The 20,030-nt window shown below is 44.2% G+C and overlaps 1 protein-coding gene and 1 non-coding gene across 4 annotated transcripts; both read right to left on the reverse strand.

Annotated features, from left to right (window-relative positions):
- Window positions 1-9,094: 9,094 nt before the first annotated feature.
- On the reverse strand, window positions 9,095-18,120 carry LOC127009890 (pyrroline-5-carboxylate reductase 3-like). 3 transcript variants are annotated; one of them, XM_050883411.1, is made up of 8 exons: window positions 17,885-18,120; window positions 17,637-17,759; window positions 13,574-13,644; window positions 11,912-12,219; window positions 11,528-11,615; window positions 10,790-10,882; window positions 10,520-10,592; window positions 9,095-9,632 (listed from the first exon to the last, which is right to left on the reverse strand). In XM_050883411.1, the coding sequence occupies exons 2-8, from the start codon at window positions 17,710-17,712 to the stop codon at window positions 9,376-9,378; spliced, it is 966 nt and encodes a 321-aa protein (XP_050739368.1). In that variant the 5' UTR covers window positions 17,713-17,759; window positions 17,885-18,120; the 3' UTR covers window positions 9,095-9,375. The 3 variants fall into 3 exon arrangements, with proteins under 3 accessions (XP_050739368.1, XP_050739367.1, XP_050739376.1); XM_050883410.1 differs by having other exon boundaries at window positions 17,897-18,119; XM_050883419.1 differs by lacking the exons at window positions 17,637-17,759; window positions 17,885-18,120 and adding an exon at window positions 15,953-16,098.
- Window positions 10,222-10,294, reverse strand: Trnat-agu (transfer RNA threonine (anticodon AGU)). Its single transcript has one exon. It is a non-coding gene; the product is annotated as a tRNA-Thr (tRNA).
- Window positions 18,121-20,030: the final 1,910 nt, after the last annotated feature.

The raw sequence follows: 20,030 nt of genomic DNA on the forward strand, positions 1-20,030 counted from the left end.
AGGAAGCATCTCGAAGACACACAAAAGCAATGAATAGAGAAAAAAAACCCGCTAATCACTGCCCCTATTAAAGAAAAAGTTAAGAAGAGTGGCCGAAAGAGAGGTCATCATACACTCTACAAGTCTTTATCTAAACTGTTTACCTCCCACACACTCCTAAACTTTAAATGACTCGCACTTTACACCTCTATATCCAAAGCTGAGCACACCATAGCTTTGTCTTTAACAGCTTAACACACACCTATCCACCTATCCACCCTCCCACACCGTACAAGTTTTTCCCCTTCAACCTGTATTCGTAACATAACATAACATAACATAACGACGAGCACTTTACACCTCTATATCCAAAGCTGAGCACACCATAGCTTTCTCTTCAACAGCTTAACACACACCTATGCACCTATCCACCCTCCCACACCATACAAGTTTTTCCCTTTCAACTTGTATACGTAACAACTTTTTTTTCTATTCAACTACACACACGCGACTGTTTTACACCTTAACCAACCTACACACACGGAATAGACCTTCATACCGTATAACCTGGACATAACACACACTACAACATACACTGTACCCATCTACGGCTCCTATCTACGGTCCAACTACTCCTATGCAACCATCTATACCTTTACCTATCTCCGGGTGATCTGCAAGGTTTTATAAAATCTCTCGAGTGAAATTCCAACCGCAGTAAAATGAAGAAGGAAATCAGCGAGAAAACGATGCAAGCCACTACTTAAGATACTTTTGAAATGCTTCTTTATTATACTTTCACTCTCACTAACTTTTCATTTTTTGTGGTGCAACGAAGGAGTGAATGCTCGTCTTGTGTGTGGAAATTCGTTTAATAGATAGATAATGAGATGCTTAGTTTTTGTTGAATCCGGAACACAAGAATACTCAGCTGATCTTTGTCGTCCATTAAAGGCAGGCTCGCATTGTCAGACGCTTCCGGCTCTGACAACTAATAATTTCAAAGGCCACGAGGGAGATTAGTCTAGTTCTCAATAGTGCTCCTTTACGTTCAATGTGTAGAGGCCTTGTCAAACTATCACAAGTATACAATCAAATGTTATTCTTTATATTTCACTAAGACAGAATGCAATCTCAACTCTGCTTTCAAAGTGTACAATCACGTGACACTTTATGCTCCCTTTATTTCCCGTTCTCTTCACACACACACACACACACACACACACACACACACACACACACACACACACACACACACACACACACAGTAAAAGAAGGCTGACAGATAAGAATTGGGAACAGTAATGGCGGTATAGTTGTGTGGTCTCTCTCTCTCTCTCTCTCTCTCTCTCTCTCTCTCTCTCTCTCAATCCGGCACACAGTTAAGGCGATAAATAGCCCAGCCAGCCCCCAACGTGTGTCCGTATCGAGATAAGCGGCGTGGGCAGGGCGGGTTCGGCGAGGCAACACCCACGTAAGACACACACGACCCTGCTGGCTAGACTCGGAGGGTGTGACGGAGAAAAATGGGGAGAAAAAATAGTTTGGAAAGGAACATGCAGCAGGAGGAGGAGGAGGAGGAGGAGGAGACACAGAAAAGGAAAAGTGAAAAAGAAAGATAATGGAAAAGGAGAATAATAAGAAGTAGGAGGAAGAAAAGAGAATGGAAGAGAGGGACGTGTGTGTGTGTGTGTGTGTGTGTGTGTGTGTGTGTGTGTGTGTGTGTGTGTGTGTGTGTGTGTGTGTGTGTGTGTGTGTGTGTTGTCGCGCTTCCTATCTGCCTCTTAACTTTTCTGACACACACACACACACACACACACACACACACACGTCCCTCTCTTCCATTCTCTCACACACACATACACACACCATCCGACAAACTAATATCTACAAATTTCTATGAATGGCAATGCATAGTAAACCTTCAGTAGAGTTCATAATATTATTGGAGTCACCATTTCCATAAAGCCTCTTCCTTACTTTCATCTCGATATATCTTTTTTTCATTCCGAGATCCTTATTTTCATCTCGTTTGTTTTTTGTTTTTACTCTCAGATCCTCTTCAGTGCAATCCTTTGATCTCTTTTTTGGGGGGCCTTCCTCTCCTCCGCCCCGACTTGGCAATACTATCTCTACTGGCAATATTTTATCCATCAAACTAGTACTTACAAGCTGGTTTAATAAGAAAAGCCGAGGTTTATGTAAAAATAGAAATCATGCCTTCAATAGCTGCATTACCTAACCAATCAGAGAAAAAAAGGCAGATGTGCAGCTAAGAAAAAAAAAAAATAGAGGCCATCTTTACACGACAGCTGACCTTACATTTTTTCAGCAAATACACAAAAAAGACAATGAAATCAGCAAAATACTTCCATCAGTCAAGAGCACTCGAGTCCAGTCACGGCAGGAAAAACGAAAAACAACCGGCATTTCCCAGAACATCTTTTTTAGGCGGAGTCGAGATGGGTCAGACCTTGCGTAAGAAGAGGACTCGGTGATCGGACGAACCCTCGGACCAGGAACACCAAGAGGTTTAGACAAGAAACTGGACACACGGACGAATATAACGCTAACTACACTGATAGAGACAGATACAGACATGAAGATAATAATAGATGGATGTATATATATAGCGTCACCTTCGTAAGCAAACCGCCTGTCATTATTTTCTACTTTACAGGAAATAGGAAAAGAAGAACTGTCATTATCTCATTTGGTTTAAGATTTAGGCAGAAATGGAAAGGCCAATTCTAGAACACTCAAACCGTGAATGACGAAGGCAACTATACAAAAACGGGCGTCACGTGTTCAAAAATTGATGTAGACAAAAACCTGGAAATCGCTGAAAAATGACTTAGGCGATTATTTTATGAGGGTGACGATAGATAGATAGATAGATAGATAAACAGGTGAGATTTGCCGGGTGTGACGGAGAAAAAAAGGGAAGAAATAAAAGGGTATGGAAAAGAAAACGCAGGAGTGGGAGGTGGTGAATAAGGAGAAGGAAAAGGAGAAGACAGAAAAATAGGAGACTCAGAAGGAAAAGGAAGAGAGAAAAAAATAAATAAAAGAAAAATAGACATAGGTAGATAGATATTTCATTTATGTGTATCTTTTTATATGCTTTCTATCTACTTTTTCTATATGTTTTTTACGTATTCTGTCTATGTTATCATTTTTTTCCTTTTTATGTGTATCTCTGTATGTAGGCCTATTATTTTTTTGCTGTATAGGTAGATCTGTTTATGTATATTTATGTGTATGTGTATCTAAGATGTTTATTTATGAGCTTTTATGTGTATCTAGGCTTTTAAGTGTAGCTAGGTAGGTTATCTCTCATTCACACACACGCAAAAATGACAGTCTTATTTGGCCCCAAGCACACCTCAGAGTATGCGTATTTACTATGATTATTTATGAGCTTTTATATGTATCTATTGGTAGGTTCTCTCTCTCCTCTCACACACACACACGCACATAAAATAACAACACAGACATATTTGACCCCCAGCACCAGGGTTCACGCCGTCTTAAAGTTCATCCACTCCCTCAGCTCAACCTTCCCGCTCACCCACACGCTCCATCCTCTGCCGGACTTTATAATTGCTCGCTTCTTGCCCGCTCGCTCACTTCCCTTCACCCTCTCCAAAGCCATCCCTCTTTTGCTTCCTCCTCTCGTTCACCTCTCCTTTTTTTCCCTTTTTTGGCTCTCTCCTTTCTTGGGTCCATAGTTTTTGTTTGCTTTGTTTGTGACTGACTGACTCTCTCTTTCTTCCTCTCTCTCTCTCTCTCTCTCTCTCTCTCTCTCTCTCTCTCTCTCTCTCTCTCTCTCTCTCTCTCTCGGCAGAAAGAAGAAGCGAGAGACGGGGATAAACGGACGGAAGAGAATTAAAGAACAAATAAATGAGAGAGAGAGAGAGAGAGAGAGAGAGAGAGAGAGAGAGAGAGAGAGAGAGAGAGAGAGAGAGAGAGAGAGAGAGAGAGAGAGAGAGAGAGAGAGAGAGAGAGAGAGAGAGAATGACCCAGGAACTAAACCACAGCTTCCCTTCCATTAAAAGTTCAATCACACTTTTTTTTTTATCTCGTCCTCATCTTGATGCTTTCATTATCTCCTGACGTAACAGGGGAACGTGCGTGCTGGTGTGTGTGTGTGTGTGTGTGTGTGTGTGTGTGTGTGTGTGTGTGTGTGTGTGTGTGTGTGTGTGTGTGTGTGTGTGCTTAATTAAATATGCAAAGTAAGGAGACAGGTGTGTATAAGACAGGGGTAATCACACAGCAATAATACCTGACAAGCAATAATCACACTAAGCATCAATTATTATATATGTATTATCAATTTTATAAACAACTAATGAAACAAGTTACAGGGATCTCAAGGTCGACAGACGTTGAATACATTTTGTTACCATTGTGTGTATATATATTTATCTATTTATGTATTTATTTATTTAGGAGGGGAAAGGGCTATTTGGAAAGGAGTGACTGTCTGTGCTGAAAACTAAGATAGATTTGCTTGTGATCTTTTTGCCTATCCGAAGTTCATGGTTAAGAGAGGTTTCTAAGTACCAGACTCGTCATTATTTTCCCTCGGTTGAATGACTCGCTGGCCGTATGTTATCCACCCTTGACGCAAGACCTTGGGCGGCGGCTGGAGGTGAAGGCAACGGCGGCGAAAAATACTCCTAATCAACCCAGTCTTCATTTTGTCCCCTCATCACTTTGGGAGGGGGAACGTGGAGGGAGAGGGAGGAGGAGAAAAGGGTCTGGGCGTGAGGAGGCGCCTAGGAGGAAGAAGACGATCGAAGTAAGACAGCGACGCAGCGAAGAAAATTTCACGACACTGCTGATTCAAATTTTGTGTATATATTATTTTTGCATCTCTTGTTACTTTATGTTAGTCTTGAGTAATATTCCCCACCACTATTCTATGTGACTCTTGTTCTGTACCCTTTCAATATATAAAAAAAAAATGTGTGTCTTGTGTGGGGAGCCAAGACGTCGCGCCTCACACCCTTTTTAACTTCCTTGCATCACACGGTTCGGCTCAGACTATAGAGAGGAAGTTCCCGGAGGTGATGACGCAGCGTTGCCAGATTATCGTATTCATCACATCGTCTTAATTACTTTTTAAGCCTCAAACTCTCGTACCTACACAAATAACGATAGAAAATTGAAGTTAGCGTTAAAACTCCTATTTATTGATGATTGTTTGTTTGTTTTGGCTACAGTTATCGGTCAGAAACTACGAAAATGCAGTGCGATGGGTACGATAATTTGGCAACGCGGTGATGGCGGCAACGCGACGTCTTTTTGTGCTTGTCTGTCGCGTGTGCTCCAGTTACGGGCAGACCGGTTACTCGAGAAGCGTGGGTACGTCTTGTTTATGTGACGTCCCCGCTTACTCACTTCCCGAAATCGCCGCCACGCCCATCACGACTTCCGCAAGATCATGACGACACTGCGCGACCCACGACTCAGGGCCCATAGGTCGATATTATAGGACACTTTCGTTTCTCACATCAACTATTTCTGAAGGTCAAAGAGGGGATCAATCGGGTTCTAATGAGTGTTTCTTTAGGTTCACAGTACAGAGGAAGGATCAAACTACCACCAGGGTCATAAAACTACTCCTGGAAATGCCCACAACTCCTACGAAAGCCTTGTCAAATATGTGTTCTTGGGCGGCGAAATGTCTCATAATACGACTCTCAAACATGTTGGGGCCTCATACATTAACATCTGATAAGGCTTTCGTACAGGCTGTGGAAATTTCCATGGGTAGTTTAATGAGCCTATAGTGATAGTTTGACAAGTCTTCTGCACCATGAACGTTAAGAAACACTCCTGAGATCCCGACTAATCTCCTTGGTGGCATTTTGAAATTTGTTGTGTGAGCTGAAAGCGTCTGAGAACATGAGCCTCTGCTGAGCGTCCTGCCCCCATCATACAAATAACTATAGAGAGGAAGTTCCCGGAGGTGATGGCGCAGCGTTGCCAGATTATCGTATTCACCACATCGTATTTATTACTTTTAAGCCTCAAACTCTCGTACCTACACAAATAACGATAGAAAATTGATTGTTTGTTTGTTTTTGCTATAGTTATCGGTCAGAAACTATAACTTTTTTTTACAACAAAGGAGACAGCTCAAGGGCACAAAAAAAGGAAACAATAATAAATAAATAAAAGCCCGCTATTCGCTGCTCCTAAAAAAAAAGAATCAAAAGAGGTGGCCGAAAGAGAGGTCAATTTCGGGAGGAAAGGTGTCCTGATATTATTAGTAGTACACATTTATAGAGATTTGCAATACCGAAACAATATTAAGGCGGACCAAAGGTTAAAGCAGCTGATACAATCATAGGGAAGTGTGGCGCTGAGTCACTTTGACACTGAGCTGTGGAGTTATAAAAGAGAACACGCAGCAGTACGGGTATACAAATAAGTTTATCGTAAAATCACAATTACTATGCGTCCAATTTACGGAAGTCCGAGAGTGAAAGTGAACAAGAGTGATCCAGTTACACACTTTCGGAGATCAGTATATTTAGCAACGCGCCCGTCCTGCATGCCTTCCCTCTTACTGCACGCCCCTATTCACCCCCACCCCCCGCCAGGCCTCTGGTATCCCCCCTGCTGGGCCACACAGCCCTGTGTGTGTGTGTGTGTGTGTGTGTGAATGTGGTGTTCCCTGTGTCCCCGCCCACACCTACTTAGCTAGCTTCGGATAGGTCCCCTTAAATGTATTTGTTCTATTTTATTTTTTTTATTTTTTATTTATATATTTGTTTTTCTTTTTTTTTGGTAAGTTATGTGGATGAGGTGAATGACCTAAATAGGGCTGATGGTCAAAAAAAAAAAAAAAAGTATCCCCTTCTCTTTCTTCGCGGGCAGACCACTTCATCATCACTGCAGTTAATTTGTGGTTTCCATGACGGCAGCGAGGTAGGTGACCGGCGGCGGAAGAGGAAACGAAGTAGAGGGAAGAGGAGTTAAACAGGAAGAGGTCATCTACTGTTACAATAATGATCGGCTGACTTCGTATCATGCACATTCCTAAGACAGCCTTGCTTATCTCGCTTCCTCGCCTCATGAATAAGTGATGATTGATGAACCTTCGATCGCTTCACCCTGGCCATTCTAAGCTTAACAAAATCACAAGAATCACATTTCATAGGCGTCTAACTGCTTTGACTTCTTGCTCATGGAAATAATGTTGGAACACAATAACACAAAATAACAGAAATGAATACTGAGTTTGTAATATTTTTGCTCTGAAAGAAAATGCGCGCACATCTGTCGCTCAAAGGTGCGGGGGGTGGGGGGTGGGGGGGGGGGGAAATTGCAGCATCCTCTAATGATTTCAACGACACAACAAAGCTATAGTAGGGCGGCACCACACACCTCACTGGGAATACATAAAAATAATAACACATTTTCTCCCCTCGCTTGGCTGTGCATGGAAGACACTGCCACCAACTCCTAGAAGTGGACTGTGGAGGCATGTTTCACCTCACCATCTACACTACAAGTAACTCCGCCTTCACCATCATCATAACACCACAGCACCTTCACCACCTCTATCATCATTAGTATATACATTCTGTTCTTCATCACCATCCAGCACCATAACCGTCATCACCACGCACGCATGATAGGTGGTGTTTGTGTTAGGCTACCCTTCCATTTTCTACGTATGAAAATATTACTGTTTTCTTAAGTATTTGAAGGCAGACATAAGATTTTCTAGAACTTCATAAGGCATCACATTATATAAATTAGATTAGTAATGAATGTTTTATTTTTATTTTTATCATGTTACTGGTAGCGTTCGGTGGCTTGAATTAGTTAGTGCAGACGACTGATGGTCCTTTTTTTTTCCTGCTAATCTACAGCCTCGTTATGTGTTTCATCCCCCTGTAAACAATCCTTAGAACATGCTGCTGGGTACATCAAACGAGGTGAAGTCAGGGTAGTGATGGTTCAGTGCGGTCTTGTCTCGATTTGACGCAATTCCTGAACGCCAAATCTTACGTTACTTTCATAATCAAAACTGTTCATACCTTTCATATTATTACTGTTCATGACATAACGGTTCATATCATAGTACCAAATCTTACGTAACTTTCATAATAACTATTGCTCCCACAAACTAACACGAGCTAACCATTTGCCCCAATACATTAGATCTAGTCACAGGAAATAAAGTAACTGTGAGAAATTGCGCCATAAGCCAATATGATATCCTTTATAGTAAGGGAATTATTCTGGGGAGGGGGAGGGGGTTGATAATGAAGGCGCTGAGCGATTCTTTATAATTATCGAAATAAGTAAATCGTTTCTTTATTGCGCTTTCCTATTTTTGGTGTTTATTTTCTCCCATTTGATAGTTTTAAGCTCTTATGAGTGTTTTGAGGCATCATTTGTTGTGGAAATGAAAAATAACCATATTATGACCATGCCAGGTGGAGCAAGACTGGTATTATTCACGCGTCAATATCTCGTTTTCAACTTAACCAACTGCTCTTGTCATATATATTTTCTGCTTCCTTTAAACATCCAGGAAAATCATTGGGAGGTGTGTAGAGATCAAGACAACTGTAAAAATAACCATGAAATATATACCTGGGAACTTGTGCGTCGGCGGGAGGCATTACCCCGTGGCTCACCGCCCTAGCCTATCCGCCGCTCACTCCTCCCTTCATGACCCAAACAAACCTCAAACACTTATCCCAACGTCTCTCTCCTCCCCTCTCCCCTTTCCCCTTCCTTTAAACCTCCCGGAAAACTAAAGGAAAGAAAACACCAGCCATTACCTACCGTCTGATGGAAGGGGAGAGGCGGGGCGTCATTCCTTGCTCCGAGACACCAACTCTTTTTATCATAAGGGGGGATTTATGGGGGTGTGCGGGAGGCTGGTGGATCTGTTAGGTTCTAGAAACACTTATAAGTCTTCAATGTATGTATGGTTCTCTCTGTGGGCCGCGTATTCAGCACCACATGGCTTCTTAGAGAGGTATAGAGAGCTGCACTTCTTCTTCAACGTCACTCCGCCGAACGAATCAAACAGTAAAGAAAGCCTCGAAGCAGTACGTATGCAAAATAACATAACACATAATTCATTTTTCTTGTTTAATTTCGTCTTTTCATATTCTCCTAGGTATAAATCTACAACATATAAAAAAGGGTATATATATTACGACTGATACAATAACAAAAAAATAGGCTACCACAGTTACAAAAAAAATCATAGGAGCGTTATCCATCTAGGTACAGAATGGCATATATTTTTACGCCTTATAAGGATAGTAAATATTAGGCTATATTGATGATAATAGAAGTAAATATGGCACCAATCTTCACTATATAAGAGGTATGGATTCTCCCTCTCTCTCTCCACTAAGCCGGCTGGGGTGCCACAGGGGGGGAGGTGGGCCTGCGGAACACTGTGGGGCCTGGGGGTGGTGGTGACGAGGGGGATGGTGATAACGGTGCTGTCTGGTATGGTGAGGGTGCTGGCGGTGATGGTGACGGTGATGGTGGTGGTGGTGGCTTGCCTAGGATGGCGGAGGCGGCGGCGGCTCGATGCACGGCGGAGATGAGGGCGGAGCGTAACCCAGCGTCCTCCAGCACCTGCACGCCTTGAATGGTGCAACCTGTAGGAGGCGAGGAAGGAGACTGGGGTGAGGCAGGGGTTGGGGAGGGCCGATTTCTAAGTGGAGTGGGGAATCTTGGGTAGGGGGTGGCGAGGCTGGATATGGAGTAGGGAAGTTTAGTGAGTGGACTAGATTGATGTGGGGAGTCTCGAGTGGGGTTTTGATGGACCGAAGAAACGTGAGAAGTGGTGGAATGGAGTGGAGAAGACTGGGAAGTGGAAGAGTGGACGGGGTAAGGTCGGGGAATGACAGAGTGGACTGGGGATGATTAGGGAGTGCCATGAGAACTTAAGGAGTGATAAAATTGGAATGGGAAAGCTTGGAAAGCGAATTATAGGTGGAGTAGAGAAGCTTGGGGAGTGGGTCCAGTGGGAGTAGTAAATCCTTGGAGTGGGGAAGATCAAGAAAAAATGAAGTGAGAGAGATTCGAGTGGACGAGTGGATTGGGAATATTTGGGGAGTGGACTGGCGATGCTTAGACCGTGATTAGTGGAGCAGGAAATCCTTTATAGCGCAGTGAACGGAACATAGAAATGCGATGCTTTATACCCGATGTCTTTATGGACGAATAAAAATATATTCCTCTGCTTGCCTTCAGGGAGGATCGAACTCCCGGCCTCTGGTTTACTAGACCAGCGCTCTAGCCACTGAGCTATGAAGGCACATAACATCATTGCCTATAAAGATGTTACTAATTATAATTATGGTATTACTACTACTACTACTACTATTAATGATAATAAAATATGTTGATAATGATAAATGATGATGATAATGATAAATGATGATGATAATAATGATGATGATAATAACACACACACACACACACACACACACACACACACACACACACACACACACACACACACACACACACACACACACACCTCCAGGGGAACACACTTCATCCTTCAGCTGCCCGGGGTGTTTGCCTGTCGACAGCACCATCTTGGCAGCGCCCTGTAAACACGGAACACACACATCAGTACAACAATAATGAAGAAACACAGGTAATAGCTATACAGGTATTATGTCACAAGATCACACAACATCCATTACAGTCCTCATCCCGCCAGGCCACCTCCTCGCCCTCCGTCAGGTGGTGGGTGAGGAGGAGCCAGTGGGGGAGAGGAAGTGAAGATCTGAAGAAGGCTCACCATCATGGTCTGCGCCGCCAGCCTCTGCGCCAGTTGTCGGGGCAGCCCCATCCTCACGCCGCCGTCAGCCAGCGCCTCCACCACCAGGTACATCTGAGGACAGGGAGGGCGTGAGGGCAGCGTCAAATATAAGTCTGCTGCGGGGCGTCCAACCACTTTGTAAATGAAGCGGCAAAAAGTTGAACCCTTGAGAACTGCATCGCTTTGTTTTGTGTCTCTTTACTTATGGGTGTGGGTTACTTTATTTACTTTACTGTAGGTTACTTTGCTTACTTTACTCTAGGTTATTTTACTGTGGGTATGTTGAGTTATCCTCTGACATAAGACATGGATGCACTAACATTTATCTTCATTTTTTTTCTAGAGAGCACTGATATTTTCCTTTGTTAGTCTATATAAATAAAACACTCTTTAGCAGATGTTATGAGCGACAGACACACCAAAGGAATGAAACAGCCATGCGAAATAAATGGAAAAAAGAGGGAGGAGTATGAAGGTGATCATCTGGAAAGGAGTGAGTATGAAGTGAAAGGATAGAATGAAAGGGAGAGGACGAGGTGAAAGAGAAGGATGAGTGGAAGGATATTGTGGGATGAAGTGGAAAAAAAAGTAGAATGAAGTAAGGAGTGAAGACAAGGATGAAATGGAAATATAGGATGGACTGAAAGAGAAGGATGAAGTGACAGGGACAGTGAGGATGAGTAGAGTATGGAGGAAGGTTGAGGCGTTAGAACTCACATAGGCGGGCCCTGCTCCGCTGAGGCCCGTCACAGCGTCGAGGAAGGACTCCGGCACCTCGTCGCACTGCCCCACCGCCTTCAGCATCCTGCAAATGTATGGACCCCGTTAGGCATGTGTGAGGGAGGAGGGAGATGATTATAAGGAGGGTGTCGCGTTGATGTATGTGGGTGAGCGGGAGGTGGAAGATATGGGTTGGTGTGTGTGGCTTCGGTTGGTTGACTATTATATTATATCAATGTGGGTGTCAGTGTTACTTTTATGGATGGGTACTGGTGTGTGTGGGTGCGCTTTTGCTGATCCGTGCATGGACGCCTGGGCACATGTAGCGTGTTGGGGTGCAAAGCAAACGCACACAAAACACCTTGAGCGCAAGCAACCCACCTGTGCGTGAGCTCTGCGTCGGCGTGCGTTGCGTTGGTGCCGCGGCTGAAGACCGAGGCGCCGAGCTGCACGAGGGCGGGGGTGTTGGGCATGATCCTGACCACGCGGGCCTCGGGGGGCAGCGCGGCCTCCATGGCAGCCAGCGTCACGCCCAGGGCCACGGAGGTGACGAGGGGTCGGGCCGGTGTGATGCAGGACTTCAGGTCCGTCAGCACGCGGCCCACGATGTTCGGCTTCACGCACACCACCACCACGTCCGAGGCGGCGGCGGCCTCACGGTTCTCGTGTGTGGTGGTGCAGCCCATCGACTGTGGGAGGTAAAGAGTAGCCATTGTTATAGTCTGTTTTCTGAGGGTCTGGAAGAAGTTCGGCCCATTAAAAGAGGGACAAGACGCGTGGCATTATCCTTGGAGCTTACTGGTTGACATGAATCAGTGGAAGAATTAAAAATGACAGGTCTTCCTTCTACCATCAGTGAGTGACTTAAGCTTCTAAAGTTGGGGGCACACGCAACAGCTGCGCGCGACCTCTGTGCTCATAACATCAGTTTATCATATAAAATATTTCGTGTAGTTTCTCTGACAAAAAAAAAATGACACGCATACATATCAGGAGATAACTATACTTCTATAGTTTGAAATAATTATGTTTTCTGTGTTTCTCTCTCTCTCTCTCTCTCTCTCTCTCTCTCTCTCTCTCTCTCTCTCTCTCTCTCTCTCTCTCTCTCTCTCTCTTTTTGTGTGTGTAAATAAACAAACAAGAAGAACGATAAGACAATAATCCGCTGATGAAGCTTAGTGAGTGGATCATCCCTCCCAAGGGTCCACACGACTTAAGTGTGTCCCCGAGGGGTGGGGCTGCGGATCAGGATGTGGAGGGCGGGGAGGGGCGAGATCTGATTGCGATCTTGAGGAAAGGGACGGGGAGGGAAAACACGGGAGGGGAGGAAGGGCATGGAAAATTAGACCAGGAAGGGGATGAGAGCGTAAAGGAGCCGCAAAATATTAAAGGAAAAAAAAGAGAGTAAGGGAGAGATGAAACTTGAGGGCAGTGACGGAGAGAGGAAATAAGGGCCATGAATTAATATAAAGAGAAAGAACAATATGAGAAAAAAATACATACAAGACAAATAACGGATACTTCAAGGCAGCAAAACATTATTATTATTATTATCATTATTATTTTGAGAACCATGAAAAGGCAACCAGGGAAAATAATAAATAAATAGATACAAACCCAAACAGAATCCCGTCGATGAGCAAACATGAGTGTGAAAATAATACAAGAATAGAGAATAATATAGACGGGAGTGTGTGGGGGGAGGGAGAGGACGAAAACAATGTCTAATGAGTAAACAGGTGGGTGTTGACTTTTGCCTTAAACTTCAATGTCAACAAGTGGAACAATCTCATCTGGAAGTACATTCGGCGGATATGAAACATAACAGAGGAAGATAAAGGAAAGAAGTACAACAGGTATGGAATTTAGGAGTGAGAGAGAGAGAGAGAGAGAGAGAGAGAGAGAGAGAGAGAGAGAGAGAGAGAGAGAGAGAGAGAGAGAGAGAGAGAGAGAGAGTATGCATGAATTACGTTAGGTACTTATACTCCTTATACCTCTTGCAGTTTCCCTATGTTCTAATGTTCTTATGTTCCTTCGACTCACCTGCATCTGCTGGAGGAGGTGTTGGTCAGCCGGGGGACAGGAGGCTATCACGTGCTGGGGCTGGGCCAGGCCTGCACCACCACCAGGAGGAGACGCCGCCGAGAAGGAAAAGGCAAGTGGTTAGTGGTGGCCGAAAAACATTATCGGATCAGAAGAGTATAGGAAGTATGTCTGTTCACGTTTGTTATTGCATTCAAAGGCAGATTCGTGCGGCAGCGGCCAAGACACCTGAGTTAATAGGCGTACTTAACAATACTATAGCCGATCCAGGATTCAGGACGTTTCCTAAGTTAAAGAAGGTAATGTTATACTTGTATTTCGTAAAGAATCCTTATAACTAAAAACTAACTAAAATTATGAGTATTCTTTTTCTTGAACACAACATTCAATAAACAACAGAACAATAATATGAAAATACGTATAGCCACCGTTGCCAGATTGTCGTACTCAGAGCATAGTATTTAACGTTTTTTGTCGCCTAACTATTGCCAAGAAACATCAGGATCTTAGTCTTTAAACGATAGCTATAAATTAGTTTCGTTTTTGGAGCCCAAAAGACAGTTTTGGGGCAGGAAGTCGGGAAATATAATCGGGTGATTATGACAATCTGACAATAATCTGTGGCCGAGGCAGCAGCAGCCTGCCATATTGCAGATGTCAGATACCAAAAATAGCATACTTTTACTGCGCAAAGCAGGTGATGTCACTTATTGTGACTTTGTGAGCTTTCATATTTATCTGTTTGTGTATATTTCATGGTGGCAAAACTTAAATTACTAGTTTCATTTTTACTAAAGACACGAATTTGTGACTGTTTATCACAATAGAATTTCTCTCTAATAAGTGAATCAGACTCCACAGAAATGTTACCAGTGTGTGTATGAATGAATACAAAGATAAGCACATACTTTGATTTAACTCCAGGATGGCTCGTGGATCATTAATAAATAAAAACAAAATATCCGGTTAAGCTACTCTTTCGCCATTACCTTTAATGGCGCCCAAAAAACAGTCCCTCCGCCAAGTTTGTACCCCACATTTGGTAATGTTAGGTGCGCTTATTAAAATTTACAGGCCTGGTTGGTTGCTTGTTTTCCCCTCAGTAGCGTACTTGTATACGTTATCTTGAAATAAAAACTGCAAGACTATCGTGCACTTATATGCTTACTCATGTGAAAACTGCGTATTTCAGGCGGCAAACAAACTACCGATCATCTTCTCATTTCAAAGTAAGTAACAGAAGAGGCATAATCATTGGTTAGATAACCTATGAAATTAATGTAAAAAAAACAATTATTCGATTAGTCACATCACTGAAGCAAGAATCTTACTTGAAAAATAGGTTACGTAAACCTTGTTTTCTGTCTGATGCCTGAGTATGGGAGACAAAAAAATGGTGACCTCCAAATATGATCTCACATAAAAACATCTTTTTAGTAGTTACCCGTTGTTTGGTATTACATAACTCGGACACACACACACACACACACACCACTCCGTAGTTCAGTGGTTAAAAGCTCTGCGTTGCCAGGCTTAGCGGCCTAACAGGCGGAGGTTCGAGCCTCGCTCAGGCTGGATTTTTTCCTCTGACAAGGAGTGGTTACTGTCCCCCTTGAGCAAGGCGTGTATGTTGTACTTTGTTGATGACAGGTGGTAATAGGGGGGAATCTGGAGCTGCCTTGTGTAGGCCATTCGGCCTCTTGCAGTCTCCCTATTTTCTTATATTCTTATGCTGTGTGGAGGTCCTGGTAGTACCCATAGATCGAATATAATGAGCTTACTCTTGTCTGGAGGGTATTTGGTGGCGATTACAAGTCCAACGCGTGATCAGGCCGTGGTGAATAACATACTATAAGCGTGGTCATACCCTGGCATAATAGAAACGTGTGGGTCACCAGCTAGGTATACAACTTCAACTCAACCCCTTCACACACACACACACACACACACACACACACGATGACACTTATCTATATACCTAAAACTACACACATAATTATTACACCACCACTGCCTCATTAAAAATCTTCCATTATATACCCAGACACACACGTCCCTTATGCCTCAAACACATTATGGTAAAGCAAAACCCAAAAAGTTTCCCCGCCAGGAGGAAAAGTTACCGTGGCAGGTGGCGGGGAACTTTCCATTCTGCCTCCGTCCCCCCCCCTTTAAGTTAAACCTCCTTCGTCGCGCGGTCCAGGGGTTGGGTGTTTGTCGACCCGCCTTGGCAACACTGGCGGCGCCCACTCCCCGCCAGCGCCAAGGTCAGGGGAGCATCCAGGCCTTATCGGTGTCCTTTTATTTCTTCTCGTTTTTCCTTGTACTAATTCCTGACACGTTTGTTTGTTGTTATGTACTGGTTCGTCGTTTATTTACCTTTATTTTTCGGTGGATGTGTAAGATAATTGATCTTGAGACACCTGCGCATCGACGACACGCCCACTTTTCCATCATCGCCGCCGCCGCCACCTCATGCTTCTTCAGCTGACCGGCACTCGACAGGCTTATCATCCACCCTCATCTGTGTGTGTGTGTGTGTGTGTGCGTGTGTGTGTGTGTGTGTGCGCTTTCCTCGTTGCTGACCGTGTTTCCAGGAGCCAGACTGGAAAAACACACGAATACCCACCAACCCACTCCATCAGTCCTCCCCTCCCACCACCGTCCCTGGCCCCCCCCCCTCCCCCCACGCCCTCACCGCGATTAACACGTGATCAAGCGACCTTCAATCTCTGGTGGGTGAGGGGCCAACGTTCGTCCTTCTGACTCGCTCACGTAACGCCCCATACATACGCATCAGTGGGGAGACCTATGGATACATGAGGATGATATATAACTGTACAAAGGAGTAAAGAGTAGAATGATTATGCAATGTGAGGCTAAATATAGAAAAAAAGTATTGATTGCAGATACACAAATGACGGGTGAGGTTGTTACTTTATTTATGTTTTCGTTTATTTAAGCTAGACGTGAGTGTGAAGAAAATATAGGAAGTTTTCTTATGGTCATATCAATACTTTCTCGCCTTGAATGATCCGAAGGAGTGCGAGGGACAAAAATATATGAAGTTTTCTCTCGGTCATATCAATACTTTTACGCCTTGAATGATCCGAAGGAGTGAGAGGGACAAAAATATATGAAGTTTTCTCTCGGTCATATCAATACTTTCTCGCCTTGAATGATCCGAAGGAGTGCGAGGAACAAAAATATATGAAGTTTTCTCTCGGTCATATCAATACTTTCTCGCCTTGAATGATCCGAAGGAGTGCGAGGGACAAAAATATATGAAGTTTTCTCTCGGTCATATCAATACTTTCTCGCCTTGAATGATCCGAAGGAGTGCGAGGGACAAAAATATATGAAGTTTTCTCTTGGTCATATCAATACTTTTACGCTTTGAATGTTCCGAAGGAGAGGGACAAAAATATATGGTTTTCTCTCGGTCATATCAATACTTTTACGCTTTGAATGTTCCGAAGGAGAGGGACAAAAATATATGAAGTTTTAATTCTTTCGGTCATATCAATACTTTCTCGCCTTGAATGATCCGAAGGAGTGCGAGGGACAAAAATATTTGAAGTTTTCTCTCGGTCATATCAATACTTTCTCGCCTTGAATGTTCCGAAGGAGTGGGAGGGACAAAATAATGGGCGTTAGTATTCTTAAATCAGTATTGTGTTCTTGCTCTTTACAGTTTCTTCTTTCCAGGCATTCCCGGCGGCCTATTGCGCGTTGCTTGAAGACGAAGATGCACTTTCCACGTTTCTCCTGTCAAGTGGTGTTCTAAATACTCTGGACAACTCTAATGAACTGATAACGCTGCCTACGTTTCACTGATAACCGTTTCGTCTCGCGTCAACCTCCCGATCAATGACGCTCTGATAACCTGAATGACTGTCGAAGATTCGTGGATGACTGTTCGTGAGTGTGGTATGTTGGGGCACTGACGACACCGAAGTGTATTATAAATAAAGCCTGATACTGAAAACTGATATACTGAACATAAGGGCACACAGAGGAACCTGAGGCGTGAGAGCTACCAATACTCGGGGTCAAGACTCACCTGACGAGATAAAGCCCTTGGCAAGCGCCTGGGCCATGTTGCCCGCCCCGATAAATCCAATCCTGAGGGCGGCCATGCTGGGGGTCTTGACGGTGGCTGGGGGGGGCGATCACTTCATGCGGCCTTTTGGGAAAGAGATATAAAGATTTAGTGGTGTGGGCCTTCATATGAGCCTCGGTAAAGCAATGACATGAAAGAATTCCGGATGTAACTTGTGTTCACTTGGGGGAGGGGGGGGGTCACTATACCTGTCACCTCACCTGGAGTCTTGACACAAGGCACAGGTGACTGGCAACAGGTGCACACCGTCACTCTTGCTGGGATCACGCTGGCCAGGTGTGGGTCACGAAGAGGACGAGAACGACGTCGCGGCTCCTGAGCATCCCTGCCACGCAGCGCTGTGAGAAGGAGTGTCCACTGTACTGTTGTTGTCCCGCGGCCCTCGCCCACCTGACCCACCACCTCGTGTTGGCTCACTCATGCCCCGCCCACCCCGACCTGCCCAGCACCTCCCCTCCTTGCCCCCGCCCCCCACCCATCCACAGCCTCACGATACCTGCGCTGTGCCGCCGCCACCTTCCTCGCCATCTCACTTTGTTCACTACAGCAACGCTCGACTCTGGCCATTTATGAAATCAATTATAATTTTCTAAAACTATACTTATATGGCAATTCCATCTAGGCAGTTAAACCGCATTTATATTCAGGAAATATTAGTGCTTTAAATCTCTCGTTGGTAACAAAGTCCGCCGCCTGAAAAGTGTTGCCAGACAGAGGTCACTTCATCCCGCAAGCCTTGGCATTGAGAAACATTAAATTCTTCGTTTCTAGTAATTATAACTAGACGCGTGCTTACACTTGACACACATTAGGGAGGCTGGGTCGTGACTGAACACGAAAGGAGTGGAATATAAAAAACAGAAAACAAATTACAGCAAAGAAAAGCGTAGATCACCAGAGTCTTGGTGCAGGTAAGGCCCGTGTTTGTTGCGGCCGCGCGTGAGTGTGCATCAACACTTGTTACCTTTGCCCTCAAGCCCTCATGAACCCCTGCGCCGCGCATGAATTCCCTCGCTCACTCATGGCCGGCCTGCTTTCTCCTCCTCCTCCTCCTCCTAAGGGGCGACCCGAGAAAGTTTGCATTTGTAGAAGCTTCATTGTCTTTGATGATGATAATGGTGGTGATATTAAACATAACAATAATAATAATAATAATAATAATAATAATAATAATAATAATAATAATAATGATAATAAATCCACACCCTTAGTTAACGTGGATACGCGGAGGATCAGAGTGTGTGTGTGTGTGTGTGTGTGTGTGTGTGTGTGTGTGTGTGTGTGTGTGTGTGTGTGTGTGTGTGTGTGTGTCCTCCTCGGTGCTACAAACAGTTGAGGTAAATATGTCAAGCGGGGCATTACAGGTTCAGGTAAGACAGAGAATGCCGCGCGTTACTACACGTGAAATGAGCAAAAGATAACTAAGATGAAAAAAGAAAGAAAATATCCGTTTCGCATTTATCCCCGACACATTCCTTCCACCTTCAATAAACCGAAATAAAATATGACATTTCCTCCTCTTTTAAATAAGCCTAAATAAAGAAGAAAAAGACGTTCCACAGTTCCTACTACGCCGCTTCCTCCCCTGTGAGTGGCGCCGCAGGTTTCAGTGAGGGGCGGATGGATCTAGTTATCTAAAGAGGCCCAAACGCAAGATTGGCGACACTTCACACCGACCCGAGGCGCGGCACTGGGCGGGAGCAGGCAGGGGGCGATGTATGGGGGTGGTGGAGGCAGCGGCATGGAGCAGATTCCTATGCTTAGTTAAGATTAGTGTGTTAGTGAACGGGTGATGTGGAATGTATTAGAATCGAGAGCTTTTGCGCGTTGGTTGTGTAAAAAAAATATATTGAGACGATCTTATCTAATGCAGCTTCAATATTTACTGGAGAAATGAAAAAAAATATATATCAGACTAATACACACACACACACACACACACACACACACACACACACACACACACACACACACACACACACACACACACACAGATAGATAGATAGAGAAGGAATATCCACAGTTACTTTTGTTATTTATTATGTTATTCCTCTACAACCATTTTACGTACTCCAAACGGTATTCCACTTTCATTTTTCTTCTCTAGCTTCCTCCTCCTCCACCTCCTTCGCTTTCGCTTTCACTCCTTGACGCATTCACGGACGAGAAATCCTTTTAAAACCTCCCTATTTGAGACCTATACCAATATTTTTTTTCCTTTATTTTTTCCTGTTTTGTTTTCTCGTTCTTTTAATCTTCTTCAGACCACCGCTTCTTCTCCCCACCTCCCACTCTTCAAGTTCTCACCTTCACCTCCTCCCTTCAATCTCCCCC

Source organism: Eriocheir sinensis, chromosome 4 (assembly GCF_024679095.1).
Source record: "Eriocheir sinensis breed Jianghai 21 chromosome 4, ASM2467909v1, whole genome shotgun sequence".
Taxonomy (NCBI): domain Eukaryota; kingdom Metazoa; phylum Arthropoda; class Malacostraca; order Decapoda; family Varunidae; genus Eriocheir; species Eriocheir sinensis.